The following is a 20,794-nucleotide window of genomic DNA, read 5'->3' as shown; positions in this document are numbered from 1 at the left end:
TTATATCTTATATGTTGTTAATAAATAATATAAGCTTCTAACTAAAAATTATTTTAACAAAAATTGTCAAATAGAATATGAAAAATTTGACACCATTTTTTTTATTTTTTCATTTTATTTAAGACTAAACATTTTCTATAAATACGTAAGTTATTTTTAGGAATTTTATTTCAAAAGAAATCTATTTGAACAAAAGAATTTTAGTCTTTTAAAATTCTATTATTCAAATAACTTTGCGTTCGAAATTTGAAATTGAAAAAAAATTGGAAAATTTTAAAAGAATTTGAAGAAAAAATTTAAATGAGGAAGAAAGTTCTTTTTTTTTGTAAATTGTAAATTTTGTAAAGGTTTTTAATAGTTAATTATATTTTGTTTCTTGAAAATAGTTTTAAAAGTAGAAACATTCTATTGCAAACATTAAACCAGTGATTGCAAAAGTTAAAATAAAAATTAAATAATAAAAAATTTAAATTAAAATTAATAAATTATTTTACTTCTGTACAAAAAAATTTTTTTCTAAAAAAATAATTTAAGCATATTCTTATACTTAATATAATTTATTAACCAAATTTATTTAATTAAAATCAATTTATTAAACCAAATTTTTTTGTTTCCCTTTTTATTGGAAAACAATTTGAGATGTAGTCAAGACAGTAAAATCTAAGACTAAGACCAAGACATTTGGACTCAAGACCAAGATCAAGACTGAATGCTTCAAGACCAAGACATCAAAAAATCAACCCAAGACCAAGACTTTGAAAGTTTTTACAAGATCGGGATCAAGACTCTCTTTAAGAGTGGGAAGTTGCGACGATCTACGGTTTGTTATTAATAAATAATCCCTTCATTGAGTTGATACTTTTTGTGAGAATCAAGAAATAAAAGACAGTAAAGGGTCAAGACCAAGACCAAGACAAATACTCTAGGCTTTCAAGACCAAGAATAAGACCAAGACTTTAGGCTTCAAAACCAATACCAAGACCAAGACAGTTAAACATGAGTCTCGAGGCGCCTCAAGACCAAAACTTTGGTCTTGAGCCTACAGTAACTTATGCTATTTTAAACTCCGCTAAACAAGAAAATTACAAAATAATATTTAAATATGAGAGATAATATGTAAAAAAAAATAACAATTATGTACAAAAGATAAAATTTTATATTAACACAACCCCCCCCCCCTCTATTACTCCAAAGCGGCGCAAGGTATGAGTGAAGGGGAGGGGGATGCATTAGTATAAAATAGTATCTTTTGTACGTAATTGTTATTTTATTCAAAAACATTTGAAAATGATCAAATTTTTAAAATTCATAAACTATCTTTCAAAAGTATTCAAAGTACCATCAGAAAGAAATATTATAACATAGCTGATTCCAAACATCAAGAGTCCAATAAGTAGTTAAGTCAATTTATAATAAATGTCTCATTATTCGCAATTACTACTAATATATGGTCTTAACCAAGCAATGACTCTTACTTGGTAAAAACTCATTTTGGTTTTTAAAAAAACAAAATGCACACTAAAAGTACTAAAAAGCATCCAATATATACACATATATATAACCAGCACAATATATACATATATATGTATTTTACGCGTGTATATAAATAACAAATATATATTAACTTTTGGTAAAACATGTTTACAACATTTTAAAAAACTACATGTTTTGGTTTTTAAAAAGCCAGTTATTAAATTTGTTTAAACAGATTGAAAGTCATTATACTGGTTGTGTTTTGCATTTTGCTGCAGAAAATTTACCCTTCTAGTTAGTCCTAATTTCAAGGCACTTTTCTATTGTAATTATAAATTAAAATCTTAAAAAAAACCGACACAAGACAATTAAAAAAGTACCTGTAAATAAATGAGGAAACTTGATTGGCAATATAACTGCCTCCTTTAAAGCTTCTTTAGCAGCTTCAAGACCTGCAACATCACTCCATTTTATATTTGGTTTCTCAGCGACAATAGCACCACCAAGCTGATCTTTGAATTTTTTACTTTCACTACTTTCATCGTCACTATCGCTATTATTTTTCCTGTAAAACAAAAACTATAACATGCTAAAAAAAGCTTAACATAATCCAAAACTAATTGAGGAAAACATGCTCAGTATTTTTATTGTTTGACATTAGGAAAAGAACATATGTATATACATATATACAATGGTGCACAGACTATTTTTTAATAAATTTTATTACTAATTTCAAGTGATCATTCAGTGGTGTACACTAGGATTTTGGTCGGTAATCCGGCGGGCGACTGAGAATAATAATTTAGTTAATCTTGGTCGCCCGCCATTATTTTGAGTCGTCCGTTATCATTAAAAAAAAAAAAGTTTTATTTATGTTCTAAATATGTTTTAAATGAGTTTTTTAAAGTGTGTGTTTTCACTATGAATTTTATATTTTCATATTTGATAAATATAAAGTTATAAAAAAGATTATTTATCTTTTTTCAATTTCAGCGGTTACGATTCGTTATATTTATTATAAGAAAACTATTGTTGCATTTATAAAGTAGCATTTAAAATGTAATTTTCTTTGCGCCACCTTTTATGTAATTAAACTTTAAATGAATGAGAATTGTGAAAAAACTATTGACACATTTATATAGTAGTGTTTAAAATGTTTTAGTATTTATATTTGCGTTTTATGTAATTAACCTTTGATTGAATGAAAAATGCGACTTTAAGGACTTTTTAAAAAAAAGTTTAAAAAAAAACTCACTCTTTTTTAAAGAGAGAAAAAAAAGTTTTTTTGTAATTAAACTTTTAATGAACAATAATTGAAAGATAAAATAGCTTTCAAACAAAGTTTTTTTGAAGTTATTCTTTAAAATAAAAATGTATCATTATATTGAAATTATTTTTAATAATATAACAATGGAATGTTTACTATTATAGAGCCTATAATAAAACTTTATTTGTATATTAAAATTTTATTATATTATTTAAAGAAGGTGTTTTCAACAAGCGTTTTAACAAAATTAAATAAAAAGAGTTTTTATTTAATTAAAAGTGTTTGATAAATAAACTTTTAACATAAGAAATTTTTATAATTTAATTTTGTAAAAATGTTTGCTAATTAACAGCAGTTATGACTTCAAAACTTTTATTCATTCTTTATAAAAAACGAAAACTGGCGTTCTTATTTAAACAGAATGACGCAAGTTAATAGAAAAGAAGGAAAATAAACTTCAACAATAAGACTTTAAAAATATTGCTTTATTGTTACGTTAGATTAAAAGTTAATTATCAAAAGCTGTTTCATTGATAAAAATTAATATTTCATTAATAAAAAGTAATAGTCTTTCGAAAACAAAAGAACAAATTTACCTTTAGTGGCAAAAATGTTACTAAATGTAGAAATGCAAACTGCGGCAAAAAAAAAAAATTTGAATAATGAGTAACATAAATTTAAGTAATAAGTTAAAAAAATGAATCAGTTTTAATAGTTGCCCGCCGGGCGATTCAATTGCATCAAAACATTATTTCCAGTAGCCCTTCGAAAGATTTGAGTGGCATTTGCCATCGGGCGACCGCAAGTGTACACCATTGTCATTATTTTTAATAGAAACTAGGAGTAGATGTAAAAATATGAAATCCCAGCATGCAATGATGATATAAAGTTTAATCTAGCATGTAAATTTATACTTAGCAAAAAAAAAAATCCAATAAAACTGAATATTTAATATTATTGTTTTATAAAATGTCACAATTAAAATTACTAATGCTAATTGTTTTCTTGGTAACTTAATTGAAAAATGTAATTGCTTATTTAAAATGTAAAATGGGTTAATAACGTTTATTCATTGAAATGACTTCAGCAATGGTAACAGAATTTTAAGAGGATTTTTGAAAAGATTTGTGAACTGAGTCAATTAGTTATTTCACTAGTTAATAGCCCAAGTAGTTTTTGTTGATCAATAGTGTTGAAGGCACTAGATCAAGTAACATTAGTACTGAAGGTGTATGTTTATCAAAGAGTTTAAATACATCATTGGTAAGCTTAAGTAAAAGTGTTTCAGTCGAGTGATGTTTAATGTATCCATATTGATATTCTATTTGAAGATTGCTTGTTATCATGTGGGAATCAAGACGATTGGAAACTACTCTTTCTATTAGCTCGCTAATGAATACTAAATTAGAAACGGGTCTATAATTTTTGAAGTTTTCAGTATCTGTGGCAGAGTCTAACTTATTTATTATTGGAAGTAACCTAGCACTTTTAAGAGAATCCATGCTGCTTGATTCTAGCAATAGGTTTACTATTTCAACCCATATATGCATAAATGTTTGTTAATTATTCCTTAGTAGATATGCTGAAATAAGATCAGCGGGAGAACATTTTACTCCAGATGACATGTTTTTATCGTAAATTTCTTCGTATGCCGTTAGATCAAAATTTCTTAAAAGCTGACCATTATAATCTGGAGTGCTTTTTTTGTTTGGGATATTTGAAGATTAGACCTAAGTTTTCAGATTTTTTCAGTAAAATAATTATTTAAGTTGTTAGCTAGTTCTTCATCTGAATCAGCTGATGGTAATACGTATTCTTGAGTTTTATCTAGTAGCTTGTTTACCAATGAAAATAGACTTTTACTTGTAATGTTTTTATTCAATAGGTTAGAGAAATATATTCTTTTTTTTATATAAGCAATTATTGTTGTTTTTTACCTGAAGCATCTATACTATTTTTGTCACTTTCATTTTTTGTTCTCTTAAACAGTTTTTCTGCTTTTCTTCATTTTTGCCATAGCTGCATACATTCTCCATCAAACCAAGGAGCTACATCGACTTTTTTTACTCTTTTAGTTTATAGAGGCATGTTTCTGCACTTTTTTTTTCATTACTTGGTTATATACGGTTATTTTGTCTTTCATATTTTCACCTGATGATATTTCTGGTTTATTTATTAATTTTTCATTGTTAAAGGACTATACCATACTTGTTCTGGTTTACTTATTAAGTTTTGATTGTTAAAGGACTTATACCATACTTTTACATACAAGAATTTAAAAATACAGTGGACATACCACTGTTTTAAAATTCTTGTATGTAAAAGTATGGTATAACTTTTTTTGTGTTCCTTGTTCTACTTTAAAATCAATGCGGAAATGGTCACTCGAATCTAAGTCTATCACAGCTAGCATAATTACTAATATTTCATCTGGCTTATTAATTATTACATCTAGTATGTGTTCCATTTTATGAGTTGGTTCTTTGACTTGTTGTGTAAGATTTAGTAATATAAACTTTGTTGTTGTATTACTAATATAAACTTTGTTATTGTATTACTAATATAAACTTTGTCGTTGTATTTCTAATATAAACTTTGTTGTCATATTACTAATATAAACTTTATTGTTGGATTACTAATATAAACTTTGTTGTTGTTAGGGAGTGAATGGGGCCTGGGCCCTGGCTAAAAATGAGACTTTTTGCAAAGCCAGCCACTGCAAAATTATAAGATTTAGCAGGGGTTGATAGCCGGAGTTAGAAAAAAGATTATAATAAACAGTTAACTGAAGACTCAAAAAGTTTTAGGTTAAATAAAAAGGAAAATATAAGATGGGTAAAAGTTATAAGGTTTTTTTGATGTGCAAGGAAAAAAAACTAGATTAATAAAAGTTTTTATAACAAAAACGAACAGATACAGTAAAAAGATACAACTTGTTGAATAAGAAGCCAAGAAAGAATGAGTTTTGGTTTATCGTAATAGAGATGATAGCTCGTTTGAACATTGACCATGAGTAGAGAAACAGCATAAAAGAGGAAGACTAAAGCCTGATGATGATGATGATGATGAATATGATGATGATAATATGATGAAAATAATGATGATGATGATAATGATGATGATGATGATGATGATGATGATGATGATGATGATGATGATGATGATGATGATGATGATGATGATGATGATGATGATATTGATCATAATGTTTATATATGCATATATATGCATAAAAAATATAACCGGTCAAATATCAACCCTGGTCACTTACTAATTGTTGTATAACTATTATAAATTTTGTTGTTGTATTTTGTAAATTATTTTTGAGGAAATATTTGTAGAACCAAAATCAATAAAATTTCTAAAATAAAATAGCAGAACTTAACAGAACCTGTTTAACTTTTTTTAAAATAATAAGAAAAAGTAAAAAAAATTTGATTAGGTTTTTAAGCTAAAATTGTTTGAATAAAAACTAAAATTTTTAATTTCTGTCTGATTGTGATTGTGGTTTTGATTGTACTGTGATTGTCTGATTGTACTGTGGTTCTGTCTGATTGTACTGTGGTTTCTTGCCTTACTAGCATTTTTAATTTTTAAAGTTGAACATATAGTTTATTTTATATTAAATTTTAAATTAAGAAAATATACTTATTAGAACTTCCTCCATCTTTAACAGGTTTCTTTTTATCACCATTTTGTTCAGCAAGAAATTTCTTTAATTTTTCTGCTCTGTCTAAATATTGAATACATTTTGCACGGATACTTTCTTTAGACTTATCACTTTGAGCTTCATCTTTAAAAAAAAACACCAACTGAACATTAACTTATTTAATTTGACATTATATTAAATAATAACATTAATTGATACCAGCACATTATTTTTTACAAAAGAAAAATATACTTATAATATTTCCCTATCATACTTTATTGAAACGTTGTTAAAAATTTGTCATATATTACATGAAAGGTGTTATTTAATGTCAAATTTAGTTGTCAATATTGTTAATTTAAAAATTTCATCTATTATTTATTAACTTTTAATTGTTAGAAATTTATATCTTTTTATGATTACGCTACCATGTTATTACATAATACTATTAAAATAATATTACATATTATAAACAATGTTATTATTATGCTGAAAATATTATTATACTTGATTGTTAATATTAAATAATTTTAAGCTTATTTTAAATACTGATAATAAATGCTTTTAAATTCAAAAGCAATATCTTTTCAATGTTGATTGCCATGTTGAATCTTTTATGCAGCAAATAAGTGCATTACTACAGTTTTCACTTTTTAATAGGCAGAAAAAATTTTAAACAAATTTACTATTAAGACCTAAAACCAGTGTTTTAGGTGGATTTGGGTAAGCCCAACCAAAGTAATAATTTAAAAAAATCCTAATTCCCAGGATCCCAGTACTTGGAAAAGCAAAAACATATTTAGGTTTTTGTAACTCATTGCATTGCATTGCAGATATGCATATTTAATTTTACATATAAAATATAAATATATGTATATAAAAAAAGAAAATAACATTTTATAGCATGAAGAAAGTATTCTACTCCATGCTCATAAAGACGCAAAGATTCTGCATAATTGCCATTTTTATCTTCTTCTGTTGCTTTGGTAACAAGATCAATAGCTTTCTAGAAATCATAAAAAAGCATTAGCAATATAAATATAATGGCAGCAGAAATGTTTACTAATATGAAGCTATAATAAGACTTTGGAAGTTTTAAGATTTTTTCATTTAATAATTACCTGAAGAGTTCCACCGGTAGCCATAATCTGTTTTATAAGTTTAATATGGCATCATAATTATCGAGTAAGGTTACACCTATAAAGTCAAGATTTTTAAGTAAATATTAATTTTCAGAAACTTTATATATATATATATATATATATATATATATATATATATATATATATATATATATATATATATATATATATATATATATATATATACATATATATATATATATATATATATATATATATGTATATATAAAGTTTTTTCCATATTTTGCTGACAAAAAGTAAAAATTAAAATGCAAGACCGGAATTATTTTTTTTTATTAATTGATAGACTGCCTGCCCCAACCAAACCCTCAGTTGATGTAGCAACACTCCCTTGCGGGTCAGGCTAAAAGATAGTAGATGTAGCAGCACTCCCTTGCGGGTCAGGCTATTTGTCAGTCAATGTAGCAGCACTCCCTTGCGAGTCAGGCTATTTGTCAGTCGATGTAGCAGCACTCCCTTGCGAGTCAGGCTATAAGATAGTCGATGTAGCAACACTCCGCGCATGATTTACAGTAAAAATAAATAAAAATAAAAACATTTTATTAAAAAACTTAAAAATAAAAACATTGTTTATATTGGTAAAAACATTCAGAATGTTTTTAAAACATTCTGGTCAATTAAATTTGCGTTTTTGTGGTTTTTTTAAAAAACGATTTATTTGTAATTAAATTAATGGTTTTTACTTTCGTCCAACACGCAAATGTTGGACAAAAGTCAAAAGTAATTAAAAGTGACGTATGTGTTGGCATAAGAATCACTTTTTTCCTTCCGCTCTTTCCAAAGACAACAAACTATAGATCTATATATATATATATATATATATATATATATATATATATATATATATATATATATATATATATATATATATATATATATATACATATATACATATATATATACATATATATATATATACATATATATATATATATATATATATATATATATATATATATATATATATATATATATATATATATATATATATATATATATATATATATATAAAGAGAGAAAGAGTTTCTGCAATTTTTTTTATTGATATCAATTGAAACTTTCATACCTGAAAATGTCAATTGATATTATTAATAAAAATGAATTTTTATATAAAGTTTTATTTGTTATTGCATTGCAAGATAATAGGAAGATTATGTATCTAAAAATTAGAATTGAAAATCTGCGGATATATCTGCCTAACATCTTTTTAACATAGATTTTATAATAGTTTTTTACTTACTTATTAAACTATTAATAACCTGTAATACAAAGTAATATGAATTTATCTGTTTAAGGAGTTAACGGCACTCAACTTTAATTTATCCAAATTATACTGATATAGATTTTAATTGTGGAAAAAAACTGTTTTTTGTTACAAAATTACTAAATAATTGAAAATAAAAATAAAAACTGCATCTAAAACAAATTATTTCATATAGTGATTTATTTAAAAAGGTTTCAATTATACTATGTATTATTTTAAAATAAATGTAGACTCTTATAAAGTTAAGATTTTTCCAATTTTCCCCTGGATTTTTCTTCAACATTAGATTTAAAACTCCGTCAGCCGAAATCTTATTTGTTTTTAATTAATTTATTTGATGTGTCGGGTAAAACGACACAGTTAATCCAGAATGGTGACCATTAAAGTTAAACAAATGGTGAAACAAATGATTTTTTGGCTCAAAACACTCAAGTTTGTGATAAATATATTTAATTTACTTATATTTTAAATTAACGCATTTGGTGATAAAAGTTTATTTCGGATTTTTTACATTATTTTTTATATAATTTTAAGTTTATTTTAAGTTTCTATAAAATTCTAATACTTTATATATATATATACGTATATATATATATATATATATATATATATATATATATATATATATATATATATATATATATATATATATATATATATATATATATATATATATATATATATATATATATATATATATATATATATATATATATATATATATATATATATATATATATATATATATATATATATATATATATATATATATACACTTGGCATATGATCATGATAATATTGCAATGTTTAAATAAAGTTTTTAAACAATTGAACTTTACACATAGCAATATTATTGCAACATTTTACACAATATTATTGCAATATTATTGCAACATATAATATAGTTTGTAATATAGTTGTAATTAATCGATATTTTAACAAAGTATCGCCTACAATCATATTTACGACTCAACACGCATTAATTCAATTTATTTATTTATTTTTCTGTTCATTTAACAATATTCTCTGGTAAAAATGTCGTTGGTACATAATATATGAAGAACACGGAAACTCGAAGAGGATCGTAAGATCCTGTCACCGAAAACCGTTTAACAATACAAAAATTATAAACCAATTATTTCAAAAAAAAAAAAAAAAATGAAAAGTAAATACCGTTTAAGAAAACCTTCATACAAATAAAATAAGGTACCTCAATTATAAAACACCGTTTAACAAAACAATAAAAAATAAAATCAAATATTTTAAATTAGTAAATACCGTTTTTATGAAAACCGTCATACAAATAAAATACCGATTAAAAAAACAATAAAAAATAAAAACAAATATTTTAAATTACATTTAGAAACACTTATAAAAGAGAATCGAGATCAGAAGAACTCGAAAGTATTTTCTATTGAGAAAATAACTTTTTTCAGTTTGTTTTTGAAAGAAGAAAACTTCCAACTTTGAAAAAAATCAAAATTTTTTAAAACTATTTGGTTCCACAAATAAGCTCCGCGATAAGATATAAGAGACCTTCCAAAATTTGTATGCGAATATTGTTGATAAATAAAATTGTCACTTAGATCATATTTGTTTTTGGGCTTTATTGCATATAAATTTTGAAAAGGTATTGGAGCTAAGTTTATCTTACATTTAAATATAAAGCAAAGAGTGTTAAAAACATTTAGTTTTTTTTAGTGGTTTTGCATGAGTAAAACGATCTTTAAAACTTATTATTCGTGCTAGATGCTTCTGTTGCCGATAAAGAGGATCTAATTGACTTTTTTTACCACTACCCTATGCGATATTTGAATAATTTAGATGGCATTGAATAAGTGAGTCATAAAGTTGAATTAATGCGTGTCTATTTACAAAACTTCTCGCTTTATATAACACTCCAATATTTTTTGAAACTTTGGTGCGCAAGGTTTCAATATGATTTTTCCACGTAAGGTTTTCATCAATAAGAACACCAAGAAAAAGTACAACTTTTGATTGTTTTATTTGAATATTATCTCTATATATTTGAGGCATATCATTTGGCAAAAGATATTTTTTGGATTTTGGATGAAATAGAGTCCATTTAGTTTTTTCTATGTTAATTGATAACTTATTAGACTTAAACCATTTTGAAATTTTAATTAGCTCTATGTTCATGTCATTAAATAGTGTTATGATATTATTGCTAGACAGAAAAAAGTTTGCGTCATCAGCAAACATTACTGTTTTTAAATTTGAGGCATTATAAAGATCATTGATATAAATGAGAAAAAGAAGTTGTCCTAGTATAGACCCTTGGGGGACACCACATGTTATATCTAGTAAATTTGCTGCAGAGGACACATCAATTTGCACATACTGTTTACGATCGCTTAAATAGCTCTTAAGTAATTTTAGAAAATTACCACAGATTCCATAATTTTCTAGTTTTTTAATAAGTATCTCATGATTTATCGTATCGAAGGCTTTTCATAGATCTATGAACACTGCAGTAAACTGTAATTTTTCAAACGAATCAGCAATATTTCTAGTCAGATGAAGCACTGCGTGTTCAGTGGAACTATGTTTTTTAAACCCATATTGGGTTGTATTCAGTATTTTATTTTTAGAAAGATGATCATAAATTTTATTGTAAAGGATCCTTTCAAAAATCTTTGAAAAACCAGAAAGCACAGAAATCGGACAATAATTAGTTATATTTGATAATTCCCCCCTTTAAATATTGGTGTAACTTTGGCTATCTTTAGTTGATCAGGAAATATACCTTGTTTAATTGAACAACTAAAGACCTGAAAGGGTATATTTATTTTTTTTATGGATTATATATTTATTTGATGGATTACAGAATCTTGTAAAAAATGCGAAAGCTGTCGCACTTTTGATAAAACAAATATTTAAAGTGTGGCATCTGCAACACAAAATACTGCAGGGTTTTATAATATATAATGCAAGTTTGATATTTTGGATATTTGAATTGTTTCAAAATGGTTGTAAAAAATGTTGCTAAGTTAGCTAAAAAACTATTATATTCAACAAGAATTTTAGATTTACCAGTCTTAAAAAAACTTTTAACTTAGCGTGCATTCAGCTTTAATAACAATTTTATAACAAAGTTTAGCCTGAATGACTATATTATTTATGAATCACTATATTATTTATGATTTAAAAGTCATCAATTTTATTCTTTTAAATATTTTTAGTGCGACCAACACCTTTCATTTATTTGTTATTATCAACTACCCGTATTGGCTTGAAAGTTCTTTCCTTCGTCACCTTTTTAATATTGTGGGTTTCCACAATATTGGCTGAGTGTATTGTCAAAATCATTTTGACAGGTCTTTTGATTGCCATCATTTTAACAAAGTGTTTTGCCGACAACAAAAGATAGGTTCCCACTTTTTTAGTTCTGCATTTTTTAAACAAAGAGGAAGGTCTCTTTTTGTTCAAATATTGCTATATATGTCCGGAATAAACGTTGTAAAAGTATTTTACAAGTGTAAACACTGTTACAAGAATTATCGTATGTATTACAATAGTTACTTGTTTATAGTACCTGCATGAAAAGTTTGAGTAACTGTGTTTCTTTAATTTGCAGCATTTTTTTTATGTTTTATTTATTCTGCATTGACATTATATTGATAAGTTAGAGCAGGTTCCACGGAATTTTTTTCTTTGTTTTATTATTGGAATGGAAGCTAACACATTTAGTTGCAGTTTTATTTGGCTGATAAACACATCCATTATTTCATTGTGGATTTCTTCATTTTCTTGTGTGATCACTTCATAAATATCTTCTTGATTACTGATGCCCAGAAAAGAAGTGTGTAAATAGTCTTCAATTGCAAGTGCAGGTGCGCTAAAATCACCACCAAATTCATGTTTATTGCATGGCCAAATACCTACAAACTTAAAACCATTTAAAGAAATATTCATACGAACTGAACTTGAATGAAATGAATGCCTGATAGTTCTTAAACACTAATTTGTTAATTGTGTTATCGGGATTCGATCTTATCCAAGGAAAGGAGGCTTCGTAGTAATTGCTTTTCAGAGATTTAAGAAATAATTTGTCTAAAGGTTGGAAAAAGGGTCTTGTATAAGCACGAAAAGATAACATTATAATGCAATACTCATTTGGGGTATAGCTTTAATATTTTTTGTATGGGTGTTGTGTTTCTCCAAAAGAAGAAGTACATACATACTCAACCCTCGGATTTAGGGTCGGCATTCGGCAATGCCGACCTTAAAGTGTTTGAGGTCGGCAAATTTTTGCCGACCTCCTTTCTATGTTTTATGGTCACACCTTTGTATCAAACAATTATTGCCAACCTGATGCCGACCTCAAAAAGATTGAGGTCGTTAAATTATTGCCGACCTCATTTTTCCTAATTCCAAAGGTTGCATACTTTTGCTCTTTTCTGACTTTGTGTACTTGCTAAAATTATCGATAATAACCCATTTTTGTAGCATCGAAATACAGTACCCACTGGATGTCCTTTATTTAAGCAATTTTTCATCCTGTATGAATTCATCCGAAGCGTTCATGCAAATTACACTGGTAGTTGTTAAACTCATTCCCACTTGTGAGTGCGCCAACTTAATGTTTATCTATCTGAGAAATTATTTAGTATGGTTTGTGAACAGTGAACTGCTTCGTCAGCGTTATATATCTGGTTATTTGTAAAGTTGTGTTCATTTTATATGGATTTGTGTTTATCCTAAAATCCATAAACGTTTTCTTTATTGAAAGCACAAGCTTTAGCCATTAATGTTATCTCTGGCATGCGCAAAGATAAACAATGATTACCCTTCATAACTTTGTGGTACCACTTCTTCCCTGCAATTTCTTTTACTATATTGAATCAATGGGGGTAATTTATACTTTTCTTCCAACTGATTAATAAGTCTTTTTAAATCAGTTGCAGTAACAAAAAACTCGATTCTAAATTAACAACATGTGCAACTAACCCTTTCTCAATGTTTTTAGTAGTATCTTTAGGTTTTCCAAATTTAAAATTCTTATTTAATCCTTTAAAACGACGCGTTAACGTTGGTTTGGAAATATAACATGGTTATGAGTTTAATTGTTGTACTTTAGTATATTGGTGTTTTGGTACCATTTCAAAAAACATTGTGGTTTTTGAAGAGAATTTGAATTTTGGAAAAAAAAAAAGCAGCGTTGAAAAAGAAATTTTGTTAAATACTTTAAAATTTTAAAAGTTTAAAAATAGTTATGTAAATATAAAAGGTAATTATAGCAGTTACAATTAATCAAATTTAAAAAGTAATTAAAAAAATGTTCTACGAGTTTAAGAAGGAAACATATGACATAATAAAACAGCAGGAAAAAAATGTGTTAAATATTATAAGTTCCCGCACAAAAATTTTATGTGAAGGACTGGATAAAGTTGAACCAAATATAAATAAAAATAGCAGCCAATAAAAATAATATATAATTAATAAAAAAAGAACTTGATGATATGTGAGAATAAATTTTCATAAACATCTTACATAGGAAAAAATTAAGACTGTCATTACTGCACAAGTAAAAAGTATATTAAGAAATATAATCCAAAACAACGAATTTGAACTTGTTAAATCAAATAAAGAACTGGAGGATTGATCTCGGCGAAATAATCTAAGAATCGATGGAGTTAAAGAAACCAAAGGTAAAGGCTAGGATTACAACGAAGTTAAACTAAATAAAATTTTTGAAACTTATTTAGATCTCTGAGGTATAATAATAAAAAAGAACTGGACATGAAGGTTTGAATTAACCAAGAACAACAATTATTAAACTGTTAAAAACGGTGTAAAAATGTTAGGTTAGGGTAAAACATGCAGTGTTCCCCATGCAACCTTGACTTTGCCACTTGATCCTTATATGAATCCTGTGCCTTTAGTTTTAAAGTTAGGATAGTCAAATTTTTCCCAGTAATTAATCATTCTTCGCTTTATAACAGGTGAAAATTTAAAGATCCTATCTTTAAAATTAAAGGCTCGGGATTTATCGAAAGATCGAAAGGCAGACTCTAGGTCGCATGGCGAACACTGTAGTTTTTACCAATGCTTATTTTTAAATTTAATTTGTGACGTGTCTCAAATCGTACACATATGAGATTTGTAAATTGTATCGGAACGATTAGAGAAATTATTCTTATTTTCACTCCTTAAAAATGACAATACGTCGCAATATAAGGAAATTCTATTAAAATTTTTTTTTATCTTAAACAATTTTTTTTCAGACAATTAAATTATTACTTTAAATTATTTGTCACTTTATACAAAAATTCATGCGTAATAAATATATTTTTGTGACAAAACCTTTAGGTCTTCTTTAGGGCACCTAAGACAAAAATTGAAAAAAATTGTATATATATATATATATTTCTAAGGTTTTTCTGGCTTTACTTCACTTTTTAGAACAAATGTTATTTGTTGCTAAAAAGGGGCTTCACAAGCGCCATGGAACTTTCTAGTTAGTAATAGTTACTAATTGCTTCGTCATATATTAATTTGAATTTTAAAAACAGTTTTTGCTGCCTTCAATTTTTACTGTTTTTCATTATTTTGTCGAATTTTACAAATCAAAAATAGCTGCTTAACATTAATATTATATTTATCCATTCACTAATATGATAAAGTAATTTTTAATGAAAACATTTTGACTTCTTATAATAAAGTCTTAAAAACAAAAGCGCTGTAGGTGATTAATTGGAGAGTCGCAATCATATTTATCGCAAAAACTTGTGCCATTTGAAAATAAACGTTTAACATCTTTTGATTTGCCGTTGGTTTGATGTAAAATATTGCATCATATAGTTTTTGCGTGTTTCCTGTCTGATTATAGATATTCTAAAAAAGCATGAATTTTATTTTGAATCTCTAAAAATCTTATCCTCCGATATGCACCCAACAGTTCTTCTTTTTGTTGTAGTAATCAATTCATCTTGTAGTTACACATTTTTTATTTTCATCATTATTTAGTAAATCTTGAACTGCTTCATCTACTTCACTTCCTTTAAAAAGGCTAGATTTCCGGCAAGTGTAAGAATGATATTTGATAAAATGACTGCAGAATTCTTGAAACCTTTTAACAACTTTGTAGTAACTCCATATTTGTTCGCTCGTCTACATAAATTTTCTACTAGTTTATTACTGATGTCATTATTCAAATCAGAAAAATTAGTTGTAATACTATTTATAATGTATAAGTAAAAGCAGTTAATTTAACAGGTTCTATTTCCTTGAGATGTATTTAAAAAAAAAAATACTTTTCAAAGCAATCGATCAAATCAAACAAAAAAAACTGACTTTTCTTTTTCTAACGTCTTAAATTCAGATAAAATCTTGATACTTATCAAGACGATTCAACCATAGTATTTATAGAATTCCTTATGTCAAGAAAAAGCTCTATGTTGTTGTCAAATTCAATCTTTACTTAGCTTAGAAAGACATTGTTGCATGAACTTCTTATTGAATCTTACAAGTCTTTATTGAATTCTTTAGCTACGAATTAAGTAAAGATTCCAATAGAAAACCATAAAGCAATTTTTACATATATAACGTATTTGTTGAATAGGAATATTGAACTACTGAGTCATAAGTTGTTTTTATCTTTATTTACTTATTCTAGGGGTGCACCTGTACATCGACCATTTAGCCGATGCATCCTCTTGCATTGTCATCGGTCTTGGTAACCATCGGCCGATGCCGATTGTTTTGAAAAATCAGTATTTTTTATCTTTATGTTTCTATTTTGTATGCTAAATTATAACTATTCCATAAACAAAAATGCACGTGTAAACCTAAGTAAAAATATTTAAAGGTTTACCTAAGTAAACCTTTAAATATTTTTTGAACTGTTTCATATCAGGAGCTGATAAAAAACGCATTTAGTGTCTTAATTATAAATCAGGAGATCGATAAGTCATATTGACTTACCGATCCAAACTATTCAAAGAGATAAGTTTAAAATCAAGAAATGTAAATGTAATGTAAAATGAAAAGTAAAAATCCTACCAGAAGTTTCTCTTATTGGTATTTTGCAAAATTTACAAATTGCTTTGAAAGTTTATTTTCATCTATATTAAAATAGTCTATAGACTTCAAGTTAAGCTCATCTTTTTTAATTTTATTTCTAAGTTTAATTCCTAACAAATAATTTAAAAAAATATATATACATTTATTTCTAACTATATTCAGGGAATAAACTTAGAAATAAAATTAAATAGAACAATGAGCAAAGCAACTAAGCATTATTTATACATATATTTGAAAAATTTACCTATTAGTAAAAAAAAAAAAGGGTACAAATTTGAATTAATGGACGAAGCATCGGAGTCGGAATGTATCAACCGGCATCAACCAAAAGTAGGCATCAGTGCACCCCTAATTTATTCCCTATTTATCTTAAATCTGTGTTCTTATTCTTTATTTCTACCTAGCTTCTTAAACACGTAACTGCAGAAACTAAAACTCTTATTAATAATTCTTATGAATTTTTTCCCTCCTAAAATAACCTCTGGCAACCTTAATATTTTAGTCTTATACTAAATGACACTATTTGTTTACTCTAGGTAACCCTACTTGAGTTTGATGTATTCAGTAATCAAATTGATACATGTTAACAGCAAAATGCCGTAACAATAATAAATAAAATATATATGTATATATTTAAATGTTAAATTATTAATTTGATAAAGAGACTTTTCCAGGAGTCTCTATGCTGATTTAACATTTTATCACATCAAAATACGATTTTTAAATAATTTTGATATACAAATAAACTTGATAAAACAAAATAACTCACTCTTATTGGTATAAAAAAAACACTCAGAAGAAGCTTTAAAAAATAGGATATGGATACTTTTATCCAGGAATTTTCTTACATTAACTTTGCACTTCACATAAAAAAAGCTAATATAACGAATCATTATTAACGAAACGAAAGACTGATTCGATTTTCATTAACGAAAAACGAATCAGTCTTTTTCCTTAAACCATTTAAAAATAATTAGAATTACATGCTTCCTGCCAGTATGCAGGAAGTAGCGAGGCTCACCTCGCTACTTCCAATAAAGAATTAGCAACAATAACAAATCAAACAATAAACAAATCAAACTCAAATCTTTAATTACTTCTTTTATTCTTAAATCTTTTTTTAAAAAAAGTTACTGGTAGTCAAAGTAAAAAAATTACTTTTTGGTATTGTCAAACTAGTCAATACCAAAAAGCTACAATCAACTCAATTTATGCTGTAGAGAAATAAAATTAACAATTTATTGGGACATTTTAAATAACTTACTCTCGTCTATGGAAATGTATTTTACGAATGGGAAAAATAAAAAAAGTTTTAGTTCAAATGATAAATTAAATGCCGGACTTATATCAGGAATATTTAATTAAGTTGTTTGATAATTTAGCAGCTGGATGTCTGCGAAATGACAAAATCTAATTAGAAAATGCAAACTGGGTAGAACTTCGAGTGTTATCAATTAGGTTGAATCTACAAATAAGCATAATTGTTAGCATTGGTTACTAAGTATTGCAAAAGTTGAAAAAAAGTTTTACAAACCAACGTAGTTTACAGGATTAGAATTTGGTGGATCTAGAACAGCATCTGGGCTTTTGACGCCTATTTTAACTAAACCATAATTAATATACCAAGAGTTGTGCGAAATCCAGTGGTACCATTTACAAATTATGAAAGCCGATGTTTTAGCAACTAAAGTCAGTTTAAAAAACAACTTCATATAGCGGTGATCGTGGTTATTCATGCTTGAACAAAATCAGTCAGATCTGGGTCATCTTATAATTATAGGCGACGACTGCACTTTAGTCATAGAATATAACACAAATCAAAATTTTTTAACTATTAATGCTGGAGTGTTTATTGAAAGATTATAGACCATAAAACATTATTTCAACGAAGCTAACATCATAGTAGTTATAAAGAATAGGCTACTAAGATTTAAAAAATCTTATATGATTCATAAAACGATTTTCATAGTACATAACCTCAAAAGCAGTTAATTATAGCAAATAATTCGCAAAGAGCAAAACCAAAATGCATAGATTCAACTAATGGCAATTAACATATCAAAACTTACATCAAATTTATAAAAAGCTTGAACTCGCAATATAAGAAACTATTACCATATTTATAATTTTAAATAGATATTTAGCATATTTATCGATTTATATATATATATCCTTTTTTTTGTTATTTGATGAACGATTTTACAGCTCGAAAAAAGGACATTATTACCGGCAAAGAAATAGGCAAGAATAGAGGAACATATATAGCGTACTTTTGATCATCTGGAAAGTAAAGCAGTGCTAGCAAAGAAGAGTCATAAAATGCTTTCTCTGAACAACGAAAAGCTTCTTTAGAAGTTAAATGAGCGTTCTCAATATCTCCAACACGTAAAAAAGAAATACTGCGCTCGACATTTAGAACAGCTACATCAACTAATTCTTTAATTTCATCCTTTATAACAATATTTGCTATTTTATCGAGAAGTTTTGACAACGAAGATATAGTCGATAAACAAGTACGTAAGTTTTCAAACGTTTTCTCGATTAAAAGATTAACTCGAGAAAAAGTCTCATTATTATCGTTAAAATATGATTTAATACCTACTAATAATTTAAACTGCTCGATAAAAACTCCCATATAATCTCGTGTAGTTATTTGCTCGTGAGCTTTAGTTGGATTATATATAGCTACTCCCCCCCATCTCGGACTATAAAAAGAACTGATTTTACCAACTTTAGATTTTTTTGATTTACGGATGTGCAAAGGAGAATATTTTTTAGGCGGCACGTAAATAACAAAATTTAGTATAGGATCCGTATTGACGTATGATGCTAATCTCGACTCTATAGGATTGATCAGTTGTGGTAGCTTGCTTTCTGTAAAATAAAAAGAATCATTACTAACGAATGGATTTACACCAAGGTCAACATAGTACAGAATTTGAGATGAAACTTTAAATGGTCCGAGAAAACTAAATTTTTGAAGCATTGGCTTCAAATAATCGTTTATGGAAACTTCAATATCCCAAAAAGGCAAGAAATCAGCAGGATTAGAAACAGCTAAAGTAAAGGTTATATGGTAGCCTGATGAAGGAGGCATAGCATTATTGTAGTTTAGCGAAGATTTATTTGATAGGAAATAACTATTTCCAGTAAAATCGTCTATCGTGTCACGAACTATCTGTCCCAAACTTGATGAAGATATTTTTTCGGAAAGTGATATTATAACACTTAAAGTTGTTTGGCAATTGATTTTTATAAACTTCTTGTTTAAATGATCCTGAGCAATAAAGATATTGTATGTTAATTGAGATGAATTTTCGTATTGTTCGCAATATTGCTCTCTAGCGTTTATTTGCGCTACTGCAACATTAACACTCCATATAAATTGATCGTTAATTGATTCAGCCGAAACGATAGCGGCTACTTCTTTAAGCTCGGATTCTTCGTAAATACTACTCTGAATATTTAAACGAATATGCAATTTAATAGATGTATTTTGTAACACGTTAATTTTTTCATAAGGTAAAGATGCTCTATATACTTTTGTTGTATTCCACCAAACTGGCACACCGACGAAAATATATATGCAAAAAACTACAATAGACACTAAAGCTTGAGGATAATCCATGTTAATAATAGTCTAAAAAGAAAGCTCAATAAAAAACTAAATTGAATAATATCTTCTCAGAAATGCACTTAACATTTTTTTTGTAACAGATTAGATGCAAAAAGATGCTCAATAAATCAATAAAACAAACAACAAAAAATCTCGCTAGGTAGCCACAAAACATAATTTTCTTAAAAAAAAACACTTCTAACAAGCGAAAACTATTACGAAAATTTTGGAAGGCAAGAATAGTTAATAATCAACAAGTTAATTTTATATCACTGGGAAAAAAGCGAAATAAAAAAAATTGCATAAAATAAAAAGT

General features: G+C 26.7%; 2 protein-coding genes across 2 annotated transcripts in view; both read right to left on the bottom strand.

Annotated features, from left to right (window-relative positions):
- LOC100197636 (vacuolar protein sorting-associated protein 4) overlaps positions 1-7,623 on the bottom strand; it is a 32,423-nt gene extending 24,800 nt beyond the window's left edge. The window contains exons 1-4 of the mRNA XM_065820298.1: positions 7,511-7,623; positions 7,284-7,395; positions 6,389-6,533; positions 1,854-2,038 (exon numbers count right to left, since the gene is read on the bottom strand). Coding sequence (XP_065676370.1) covers positions 1,854-2,038; positions 6,389-6,533; positions 7,284-7,395; positions 7,511-7,534 — 466 coding nt within the window. The 5' untranslated portion in view covers positions 7,535-7,623. The remainder of the gene's footprint in view (positions 1-1,853; positions 2,039-6,388; positions 6,534-7,283; positions 7,396-7,510) is intronic.
- Positions 7,624-17,950: 10,327 nt separating this feature from the next.
- Positions 17,951-20,788, bottom strand: LOC124810231 (GPI transamidase component PIG-S). Its single transcript, XM_065819872.1, has one exon. The coding sequence runs from the start codon at positions 20,488-20,490 to the stop codon at positions 19,045-19,047; it is 1,446 nt and encodes a 481-aa protein (XP_065675944.1). The 5' UTR covers positions 20,491-20,788; the 3' UTR covers positions 17,951-19,044.
- Between the last annotated feature and the right edge of the window lie 6 nt (positions 20,789-20,794).

This window comes from Hydra vulgaris, chromosome 15, assembly GCF_038396675.1.
Source record: "Hydra vulgaris chromosome 15, alternate assembly HydraT2T_AEP".
Taxonomy (NCBI): Eukaryota; Metazoa; Cnidaria; class Hydrozoa; order Anthoathecata; family Hydridae; genus Hydra; species Hydra vulgaris.
Note: the sequence above shows the minus strand (reverse complement) of the source record. Positions and strands in the feature narration are given on the sequence as shown.